The sequence below is a fragment of the Parus major genome, chromosome 4A, assembly GCF_001522545.3.
Source record: "Parus major isolate Abel chromosome 4A, Parus_major1.1, whole genome shotgun sequence".
Taxonomy (NCBI): Eukaryota; Metazoa; Chordata; class Aves; order Passeriformes; family Paridae; genus Parus; species Parus major.
Genome location: NC_031772.1, coordinates 18,518,428 through 18,529,736, shown reverse-complemented (window position 1 = coordinate 18,529,736; position 11,309 = coordinate 18,518,428). Strand labels below are relative to the sequence as shown.

At 51.0% G+C, this 11,309-nt stretch overlaps 1 protein-coding gene across 11 annotated transcripts in view; it reads left to right on the top strand.

The window, feature by feature from the left end:
- The window catches only part of ARHGEF9 (Cdc42 guanine nucleotide exchange factor 9), a 204,617-nt gene that overhangs the window by 158,974 nt on the left and 34,334 nt on the right, over window positions 1-11,309 (top strand). For all 11 annotated transcript variants that reach the window (XM_015626398.3, XM_033514029.1, XM_015626405.3 and 8 more), the window contains 2 exons: window positions 292-524; window positions 4,399-4,528. In XM_015626398.3, the coding sequence (XP_015481884.1) occupies window positions 292-524; window positions 4,399-4,528 (363 nt within the window). The remainder of the gene's footprint in view (window positions 1-291; window positions 525-4,398; window positions 4,529-11,309) is intronic.

Genomic DNA, 11,309 nt, shown 5'->3' with positions numbered 1-11,309 from the left:
GGTTGGGTTGGGTTGGGTTGGAAGGGTTGGGTTGGGTTGGGAAGATCATTTTGTTTCAGACCCTGCTGTGGGCAGGACACCTTCTTGGAGCAGGATGCTCCAAGCTCATCCTTGAGCACTTCCAGGGATGAGGCATCCACAGCTTCTCTGGGACTTCCATCCCAGGGCCTCCCCACCCTCCCAGGAGGAATTTCTCCCGATATCCCGTGGAACCCTGCCCTTCCCAGCCCGGGTGTGGCGTTGATCAGCCGGGTCTCTGCCTGACCCATCCTCCTCATTCTGCCCTCACAGCAAGACGGCTTCTGGATCTACTCAGAGTACTGTAACAACCACCTGGACGCGTGCATGGAGCTCTCCAAGCTGATGAAGGACAGCAGGTACCAGCACTTCTTCGAGGCGTGCCGCCTGCTGCAGCAGATGATCGACATCGCCATCGACGGCTTCCTGCTGACGCCCGTGCAGAAGATCTGCAAGTACCCCCTGCAGCTGGCAGAGCTGCTCAAGTACACGGCCCAGGAGCACAGGTAAGCCAGCAGGCACAGGGCCCAGGCTGCTTCCCAGCATGGCTTGGGCTGTTCTGTCCAGGGCTGCTTCCCTACACAGGGACTGGGCTGTTCTGCCAGGGCTCCTTCCCACCCAAGGCTTGGACTTTTGTGTCCACTGCTCCTTCCCTCCACAGGGCTTGGGCTGTTCTGTCCAGGGCTCCTTCCCAGCATGGCTTGGACTTTTGTGTCCACTGCTCCTTCCCTCCACAGGGCTTGGGCTGTTCTGTCCAGGGCTCCTTCCCAGCATGACTTGGGCTTTTCTGTCCATCACTCCTTCCCTCCACAGGGCTTGGACTTTTCTGCCAGGGCTCCTTCCCACCCAAGGCTTGGATTTTTGTGTCCACTGCTCCTTCCCACCCAAGGCTTGGGCTTTCCTGTCCAGCTCTTGTCCCTGTGACATCCTGGATAAATGGGAGCAGGACAAAGGGTCAGCAAAACAGTTCAGTCTTCTCAAAGCAGCAATTCTCGATGGACACACACTCAGCTCTGTTCTAATCAGACATGTGAACTAATTACCCTTGGATGTACTTTCTGATGCTGCCAGTTACACTGGAAAAATTACCTAATTAGCATTCAGTGGTCTGAGAGGCTCCTTCCCTGCTCCTGGGGAGAACCTGGGCACACAGCAAGTACAGGGCCAGCATCTGCAACTGGAGCCTGATGTGGGGAGAACTCCAAACCTGCTCAGCTTTTCAGCCCTGTCCTATCTCTGGTCTTGCCACGGGGTTCAGAGGAGCACCTGCAGTTTGATTGCTTCCCAAAATTTCCAGGATCTCTTTTGCTGCTGCTGAGGACAATCAGCCTGGCAGCCTGACAGTGTGAATCAGGAGCAGTGCCTGTGATAACACTTGGGATTTACTGCTGTGAAAATAAGGTGAAAGAAAAATCAGGCCCTGTAAGAGCAGATTTGCTCCTGCCCTGCCAATTTTCTTTCTTTTTCCAAAACCCATTTAAAAACAAGTGAGAACAGAAAAGACCAGAGATGTTTCAGAAACTTTTGCAAGTGTTTGATGGCTTGTTTTTCCCAAGCCCAGCCCCAGAAGAGCAGAAGTGATGTGAGCATTGGTTTGCTTCGAGCTGACCCACAAGTTTGAGTGATTCAGGGTAACCAAATGCCCAAAATCACCAATTTGGAGGAGCCATTGGCTTCAGATCCAATTCCTGCTTTTCCAAAGACCAACTCAAACTTGGGATGGACTCGTGGGAACCTCAGGGTATGGGAAAGCAGCTCTGGGATCCCACAGCTTGTGGGTTTTCCCCTCAGCAGCCATGTGAGGACGGCCTGGGAGCTCAGATGTGGCTGGGAGGGTGTGGAAAATGTCCCTGTGGGAGTTATTTGGGATCCATAGCAAAGGGGATGTGGGCAGTGTGAGAACAGCAGGCCTGGGCTGTTTGGGGAGCACATTCCTGTTCCCTTTGGGGTGTTTGAAACTCACACAGAGTCGTGTTCTGAGGAGCTTTGGGAGCTCTCCTGTGGTTCAGCAGCAGTTGGATGAGTCAGCCTGAGGGCTCAGTGCCTCTGGATTGCTGTGGACACTCAGTTTCTCCCGGGAAGGGAAGCAGGGTGAGGTTTGCTCACCTTGCATTAGGAGGAGTAGCTCCTGAAGCACAGGGGGGAAACCTGCAGTGGCACAGAGCCGGTGCCATATCCCAGGAGTGAGGCAAAACATGGAAAAACACGGGATTCCCAGGGAAAGCAGGGATGTGAGCTTCATCTAAGAGAGGAACTTGATCCTCTTTCTCTTTTTTTCCTTCCTTTTCACTACCAGCACACCTGCAGAGGTGTGGATTTTCCCTGCAGCAGGTCAGGACAATGCTGAAACCAGAATCCAGACCAGGCTCCCCAGAGCTAGCACGTGATGCTTGGCAAGGATCTAGACTTGGATTCTGATGGAGCACTGGGAAGTGGCTGCTGCAGCCCCAATAGAATTGACAAACCATTTATTTACCTTCATCTCATGGTTAATGGGATCCTATTATTGCCTCATGGCCAAATGCTCTCTGCTTCTGTTGTTTTTTTTTTCTTCTAAGTTTTTGCCAGCTCTGCCACAGACACGGGCTGGGAGCCCAAAAAGTTCAGTCCTGAGCCTTTTCTTCATTACAGCGTGACAGGAAAACATTGCTGGGGTTTTCTCATGGAATTAGGGAATTAGCATTCCCAAGATAAACGGCTGGCACCGTCCCACTCTGCACGGAGGCAGGATGGGGGTGAGCTCAGAGCCTGCCTCCCTCCAACTGCTGCCTGTTTGCAGCCTGCTTCATTTGAATTTTTCACAGAGCCACATCTGTTCACCTCTTAAAGATCTACTCCAGCTTAATATGAATTAAATATAGGAAGGTTCTAAGTGCAGCTTGCTGGAATCCTGAGCATTCTCAGAGCAGAAGGGAGCTGGAGCTGGGAATGTGGGAACATGTGAGGAGCCTCTGCCAGGGAATGCCCTCCTGAGCATGAGCATCACTGCTGGGAGATGATTAGTGCCTGTCTGGAAACCCTGAACCTCTCCCTTGCCTCTCCAGATCCTTCCTGGCCATAGGGACTTCCCTGTTTCCCTAAAGAACTCCTGGATGTTCTCCAGGCCCTCCCTGATGTCCCCCTGGCACAGCTCCTTTCCTGCCTTGCACCACCAGCTCTCCCCTCCCACAGCTGCTGGCACAGAGGGAGGCACAGCAAGTTCTTCATTGTGTAGCACGATCCCTTCCATCCCTGGAAGTGTCCAAGGCCAGGCTGGATGGGACTTGGAGCACCCTGGGACAGTGGAAAGTGTCCCTGCCCATGGCAGGGAGTGGAGCTGGATGGGCTTTGAGGTCCCTTCCCCCCCAGACCTCCCTGTGATGGAGATACCAGGCAGCCCATCCTTTATTTTTCTTTATTTTGCTGGAGGCCCAGTCCTGCTGTCCTGGAATTTGTGGGATTACTTTTAACCACACCTAGAATTTTGATGTAAGAATTCAAGAAAAAAAATGAAAACTCAAGATTTCATCCGAGCAAGGATGCCAGAAGAGTAAATATTTTTTGTGTATCACAGTGTGTTTGTTTCTTAGTATTTATCCTGTTGGGAACACATGGAGAGGGGATCAAATTCCCAGCATTCACCCCTCTTTTAGCTGTCACCAGCACAATCCTTAGCAATAATCAATAAAGCCATTCCCCCTGCAGCTGCCCAAGATGGCAGTTTTTCTCATTAGTCAGCAATCAATAGCAGCCCTTAAGTTAATAATACATTGTGGTGGTGGTGTGGCAGCTGGCCTCGCCTGCCTTCCCAGTGGAAATGAACGTTACAGCTCCTTGGAATGGAAAAGCAGGAGCAGGGCAGGAATCGATGGCATTGATTTCAGCATCACTTTTTGAAAAGACTGATCATCATCCTCAGTGGCCCTGGCAGGAGCCTGTTCCCACTCTGTGTTACTGCACTCACAGGGCCATGCAGGGGGAAAAAAAAAGGAGTTGCTTGATTTGCTCACCTGAAATCTGCAGTGAATTCCACGGGAGGGGCTTGGGAGGTGCTCTGGTCTTTGTCTAAATGAACCCTTTCCTAAATGATCATTTTAAAACCAGAAAAGTCCAGACTGAAGGACAGAGGCTGTAAAAGTGTTCAGCCTGTGTTTAGAACGTTCTTCAGCTGGGCACCTTGGGGCTGTGAAGGGCTCCCCAGGGCTGGGTTGGTGAAGGTCACACTGAGCTCCCAATTCCACCGAGCTGCTCCATCGTGACAATCCAGATGGAAAAACCCCATCCTAGCACTGAGGGGTCACCCCTTCCCGTGTCCCTTTGGGCTGCTGAGGTTGTGACAGACTCCTGGGTGTGTCCTTCTGCCTTTGATGGCCTTTTTCTCTCTTTTTTCTCTGTGTCCAGTGACTACAGGTACGTGGCCGCTGCCCTCGCCGTCATGAGGAACGTGACCCTCCAGATCAACGAGCGCAAGCGGAGGCTGGAGAACATCGACAAGATAGCTCAGTGGCAGGCCTCTGTCCTGGACTGGGAGGTACAGTAAACCCAGCCTGGCAACCTGGCAAGGGTCAATTCCAGGCTCTTCTTGAATTAGCTCAGTCCCTGTGGTTCATTTCCCGCAGTTTGGGGTTAAGCCTGGGGTGGTGAAGGAGCAATCGTGGCCTCGGGGTGGTGCTTAAAGCTTAATGGTGCCCTAAAGAAAAGCCAGGGTTCAGATCCAGTTTCATCACTGGCAACCTGAGTGACTTTTGTGATTGCAGTGCTGAGACTTGGAGCAAGCTCTGTGTGCATCCTGCCCCTGTGCTGTGCCACTGGGGAGGGACGAGGGGGAGACGTAGCAAAAAGCCCTGGGAATTGAAGAGGTTAAGAAAATGAAGAAAATCCTCCTGGTGGCTGCTTTATGACTGGGAGCCAAACCGTTAAACCCGAGTTAGAGATGTTATTTGCATTTTATAAATGACATCCCACTTAAAGATATTTCTGAACCAGCCCTGTGTGTAGTGATGGTGTAATTAAGGAGCCGAGAGGCACAGGGAAGGCAGAGTCAGCAGAAGGATTCCTCACCAGCAGGCCCTCAGTCTCTACATTTGTGCCATGTGTTTGGAAGAAAAGCCATACTAAAATTATGTTCTGCCTTTCTTTTTGTCCCTGATTTTTTAAAATCATTGTATGGAAGTAATCCGTAAATAGGGTTTTGCAGCAGATTGAGGACAAACGTTTTTGTAAATCCTCTCGCTGTTGTCATCAGCCCATGTGTTCAGCAAGGAGATAATCAGAGTGATGGAGCAGCCTTTCTGCTTCCTCACTTGTGAAGTCTGAAATAACTCCCATTCCAGTCATTGGGATCATGCTGTGTAAATGAGTGTATGGGAAACAGGCGTTAATCCTTTAATTATTTTATTTCTGGCCAAGATCTGTGAAGGCTGGGAGGAGAAGGGGAGAAATACAGGTGCATCACCTGTGTCCTCCTTGGCTGAATGAGTTTCATTGCTGTGATGGAGGTTGGGTTTAACCCTGGATCTGCTGATAAAACACACAATAAAGGCCATAAATGCAGCAATCAGAGCTGGCATGCTGGCTGGCTGGGAGAGCAGAGAGCACAGACCATGTGGCTGATTGTTTTCCTGCTCAGGAACATCTCTCACTGCCACACAGACTCATTTCCAGAAGGAGGAATCTGCTCTGCAGGACCATCAGCTCCTGCTCAGCCCTGGAGTGTGCCATGGGATGAGCTAATGGGGGTCATTTGTGAGGAGCTCCAAGCAAATAAATCTCGATTAAGGACAGATCCATTCCGAGCCAGTGAATATTCATGTGTGAGAGGGAAGCCAAGGTGACCTCCACACAGGATCTGTGGAATAGCAGTTGCTTCTTCTCTTCCATTAGCTCAGTTGATAATTCATTTTTATTTAGCCCTATCCTTGATAATTCATTCCTGCTTAGCAGTACCCATTCTTTATCTCCATCCTATCCCCAGGAACTTGCCAAATTATTCTTCCAGGCTTTTTTCAGCTATTCCAGATTTTTGAGCACATTATTGCAGCAGCATCCTTTGGCTTCTTGTAGCATAGCAAAGGCTGCTGTTGGTAAGCTCAGAAATCTGATGGGAACACAGCTCCTGGTCCAAGGAAAACGCCCTCCTTGCCCTGTTCAGTCTGGGTTTTGGATGGAGAAGAGTCACAGTGTTTTGAGGAGGAAGTAGAGGATGAGAGCTGGACCCAGCAGAGGATTTCACTGCTTGTTTCTTTCCTCTAAAGCAATTCTGAATCATCAGATCCAGCCCCCACTGCACAGCTGTCCCTGGAACAGCCAGAAGGATGCACAGAAACCCAAAATACCCAGAAGTGAGCCACAGGAATGCAGGAAGAGAGTGGGAGAAATGAAAAGATGGGATTTTTGGGAAGTGCTGAGATGTGTGCAGCTGTTCCTGCACAAATCCCCAAATGTCACTCAGTGGCTGCAGGAATGTCCCCAGGACAGAGCATCGGGGTTGGCTCCTCAGCCAGCCCCTGGGGGCTCAGAGCTTCGTCTCCTGTGCAGTTTTGGGGTACAGGAGGGACCTCCTGGTGGGTGTCCCCAGCCTCTCCAGGCTGTGGGGAAGGGACATCTCTGGTTTGAGGAGAAGAACACAGCTCCCAGTTGGTGTTTGCTGTCCCTGCTGGATGGCCTGTCCATCTGGGTGAGGTTCCCTGAGCAGAGAGAGGAGCCCACAGCTGTAATTCCCAGTTTTCCTGCCCTGCTCCTGCTCTATCCACACCTTGCTGTCCCTGTTCTGTCCACCCCAGTGGCTCCAGAGCACAGCCCTCCTGAGACCTCCTGAAAACAGCACTGAACACAGGGAAACAGGAGTAAAAAAATCACCAGTTTGGTCTGGTTTCCACCAGAAATCCAGGCAGGGCACTGGATAGAGCTAATCCCAAATTCCCACCACGTTGGCACTTGGTGAATGATTTCAGTGGCTGAATGTTTCAGCACGTGGAAATATTTCATTTGGAGGAATGTCTGTTTTTCCTCAGCATCTCGAGACTGATGATGCTGATTCTCTGCTCTCAAGCTGCGTTTTCATTTCTAAATTTACCCATGTTTTGTGAGGAGATGGTGGAGAAAGATTTTATTTTTTTAAAGAAGAAGGAAAAATTCCCAGCCAAACAAAAAATACCTAGTGAGGGAATATTTGAAATGGTCTCGTTTGTAAAATGTGTGCATGTTTTCTTGCAAGGAGAGGTGTTGTTGGGAATGCTGATCCTAAAACAAAATAGGAAAAGTAAGGGCATGTCCAAGCTGCTTTAAGCAGCGGGGTTTTACTGAATCCCATGTTTTAGGAATCATTTTTATTCCTCCCACGGGATAAAAATGTATCCCATGGTGGTGAATTTCAGGGTGAGGATTTGAAAACTGCAAATATCCTTGAGTTAAGCAAAGCCAGAGGTTTTCCCCCAAGACATCCTGCGAGCAGGATCTGATTGTTTAAATTGCCAGTGGGACCAGGAAAGGGTGGCCTGGCACGAGGGACAGCCAGGCCTGAAGTCTTAAGGAATTATTGTCAGCTTTGGCAGCTTCAGACAAGTAATGACTGAGCAGAATCTTAAGGGAAGATTGTGATCTCACTGTCTGCTGTAAATCAGGAATAATCCCAGGCACTGTGAGATGAGTTCCTGTGTAATTTGTGGCAATGTGGCCTGGCTTGGTCTGTTGCCACGTGTGACTCATTTCTTTATTTTGTAACCTGAATTCCCAGTGTATCAACAGACCCAGGGAAGTGCTGCCCACACCAATCCTCCAGTGCCTTTTGTCCTTTGAGCTCAGATTTTGGGGCTTCCACCACCTCCCACCGAGCCCTTTCAGTGCCTTTCAGTTCTGAAGCGTTCCCTGATGTTCCAGCTCCGTTTCCCCCTGCTCAGCATCGTCTCCTTGCTCGCAGAGAAACACCCTCAGATCAAACCAGTGACATTTCAAGGCAGCAAGGCAAACCAGCACACAGAGCTGGCTTCAAAGGGGGCAGCCAGAGCCCATCCTGGGCAGCCTTTGCTGCTCTCTCCCTCCCTGTTCCTGCCCTCTGAGGGAGCTCCAGCCCTCAAAGCTTGGTGGGAATAGCTCCACACACACACACAGAGTGGAATTAAAAGAGATTTCCACGGAGCCCATCCTCATTTCCGAGTCCTTGCCAGCCCCAGCGTGGGCAGGGCTGTATTTACACGGCTCAGAGGAGCATCCCTGCCTTCCCCTCTGCTCCTGGTCCCTCTCTCCTGCCCCCAGAGGGATCCTGTGAGCCCCTGGAGCCCTGTGCCCCCTGTGCCACTGTGCCCCCTGTGCTGGGCTCTGCTCCTGGGCAGGATCTGGGCTCTGTTCCCATGGGCACAGCCTCCCTGAGTGGCCTGGATGGGTGATGGGAGATGGAAAACAGGTCTGTGCCTCAGCACACCTGGAATTGCTCAATTTTATGCCTTTTCACATAGCTCTTGAACCACATCAAAACAAAATGAAGCAGCAATCACTGCTGCAGTTCAGGCTCCCTCTCCAGCCCTCCAGCAGCACTTTGCTCCCTTTCAGCCCAGTTTTTCCTCAAAGGAGGGAGGTGATGTGGCTCCCATTCCCTGGGAGGAGATCTTTGAAGGTCCCTGATCCAGCAGGGGGATGTTTGGCCCAGGACAGAACCTTCCTCATCAGCCTGGATGCATTTGAGCTTGCTATTTAAACAGATTACTTTGGTTTGTGTGGATATTTAGCTATTTCTACCAAAGATTCCCATGGGGTGCCACTGTGGCAGCTTCCAAGAGTATTCAATTTCCATGAAGGGAGAAATATATATCTTTGAGAAATTTAATGGGCATTGTCCTTTTAAATTTCTCCTCATTCCTGTTATTTACGGGTCCTTTAAATCAAGACTTGCTGCCCTTAATTATGTAATCTATAATGACTGGCCTCAGCCTGATGCTGCATTAGTGAATCCAAGAGTGCCACAAAAGGAAGCTGCCTGTAACCACCAAAGTCAGGACAGCCTGATGAGAAATCCTCCTGGGAAAAAGACCATGGCAGGGACTGAAATGGAGCTTTCTTTTTTTTTCTCATTTTCCTTTTTTCCCATCTCCCCCCACCCCCAGCTACAGAAGGTATCAGAACTGAGCCTGTTGAAAAGGACAACATTTTGCTGGTGTTCCTTTTTGTGATCTCAGTGTAGCCCTGGGTGCTAATCAGCCTGTCAGTCTCTAATTGCAGAACAACGGTGGCAGGCACCAGAGAGCCCTGCTGGCTCCCTGGGCACGGGGAAAGGGCACAAAATCCCCTCCTGGTGCCCAGCAGGGACAGCAAAAGGTGTCAGGGTGGGCTGGGAGCAGCTCTGGGGGGCTCTGAGCATCCCAGAGCCCAGGGAAGGGTGAGCAGCTCTCAGTGCCAGCCCTTCCTTGATATCCTGCTGCTCCCAACAGCATTTATTTCACAGCACTCCTAAACCTCTTTGGTTCCTCCCAGCTGCCCATTCCCTGTGCAGGGAGCTGAGGATCCACATCTTTCCAGGCAGCAGCAGCAGCAGAGCTGAGCCTGTCACAGACAGGAGTGGCCTGGGGACTCAGTGTGTCACTGCAGGGCTCGGGGCAGCTCACATCCCCAGATCTGGGTGACCTTCTGCTCCCATTTCTGCACACCAAGGGCTGGGGCTCTGCCCAGCACGGCGTGGAGAAGAGAGGAGTCAGCTTTCCTTGGGCTGCCCTCTGGATGCTGCACTGAAAAGCCTGGATGCATCTGGGGAGGGCTGAGGGGTTTTTTGGAGGCTCATGGGGGAAAAGTCAGGTCGGGAAAGGAGTCAGGGCTTCTCTTGGCCACTCTGCTGGATGTCTGCTAGTTCAGAGCACCTAAAAGTTCAGCCCTTTTTTCAGCAGGGTTTATCTTAATTTACAGAAGGATACAGATAATCCAGCCTCTGTGGGAGCTGGGAAAAAAAAATGGAGGAGAAAAAGGAAAATTTTTTTCCTGTTTCTGTACAGATTTGGAGGCGTGGGACTGGGACAGACATTTGGGAAAGTCTGCCTGGAGCAGGGATCGAGGCGTTCTGGGGGAGCCACGGTGGCAGTGGAGCTGAGAAGTCAATGTTTGCCCCTCCTCACCCTGCAACTGCCCCCTGAGCCCCTCAGGAGAAGATAATTTGTACTCATCAGAGAGGTCCAGCTGTGTCAGGACAGGAACAGCCTCTGGAGGTTCAGAGTTCTGCTCTGTGGGAACTGGCACAGGCTGGAGCAGCAGGGCAGGACCATGGACACGCTGCTCTTGGCCAGCCACGTGCCACTCCCAAACTCTCTGCAATCTGAATTTCCCAATTTGCTCACCCCAAGTGGGAAATGAGCTATTTCTAGCCTGTAGACTGGATATAGAAATTGTTTTCCCCACATAAGAAATGCAATACAAATCCCATCATTTCGGATCTGGATGTTTTTGGGTTATGTTGCTTGCAGGGACTACACAGTTTGGATTCAGCTAATCAAGTAGAAGTGTTTACAGAGCCCTCTGTGTGTCCTCAGGCTTCAGATGCTACCACAGGAGTAAAAGACAAAGCTGGCTTTCTATTTTTAGCAGCCAGCCTCTCCTAAGATCGCCCCCTCTCCTAAAGCTCCCATCCATAGGCTTGTGGGAATCTTCTTCATGTAAGCTGATGTGTAGCCAGGAAAGCTCTCAATTTCTGGAGCTGGTGTGTTTTCTTCAGAGGCTTCTTGTTGTGGGGCTGGTGTCCCCCTGAGCTGTGGCAGCAGCACTCGCTCCCTGGGCTCTGGCCAGGCTGGACTGGGACCCTGCTGAGGCACTGGCAGATCACAGCCCATCCCTTTGGGCAGTGACCCTCTGTGTCCCTGGGAATTCATCCCTGGTTAGCCCCTGGGACAGCACAGGCACAGGAGGGAGGCAGGGAGGTGGATAAAGCCCTGGCTAAGGCGATTTGAAGTCTGTGCTGCAGCTCGGTGATGCAGTGACTTAATGAAGCTGCTGTTGTCACAGGGCCCGGCGACACAGGCAGTCACTCCCAATCAGTGCTGAGAGGTTAATTACACATTTACCTGAGCAGCACTTTGAAATCCTCACCACGGAATCAGGAGTGGGGGGGACCCCTGGCTGCCTTGGTGCCTGAAGTGTGAGCAGCACCAGAAGTGTGTGTCTAGCTCAATGCCCCCCAGAGCTGGCTGAACCTTGACAAGCTGCTTGCTGGGATTTTGGGGATGTTCTTGTCCCAGAAATCGGTTCCAGCTTGGCATCAAAGGCAGAACTGCAGTAGTTCACAGCCAAAAAGAAAAAAAAAAGCTCTTCTCTGTCTTGTTCCTGAATGCTGCTCCTCA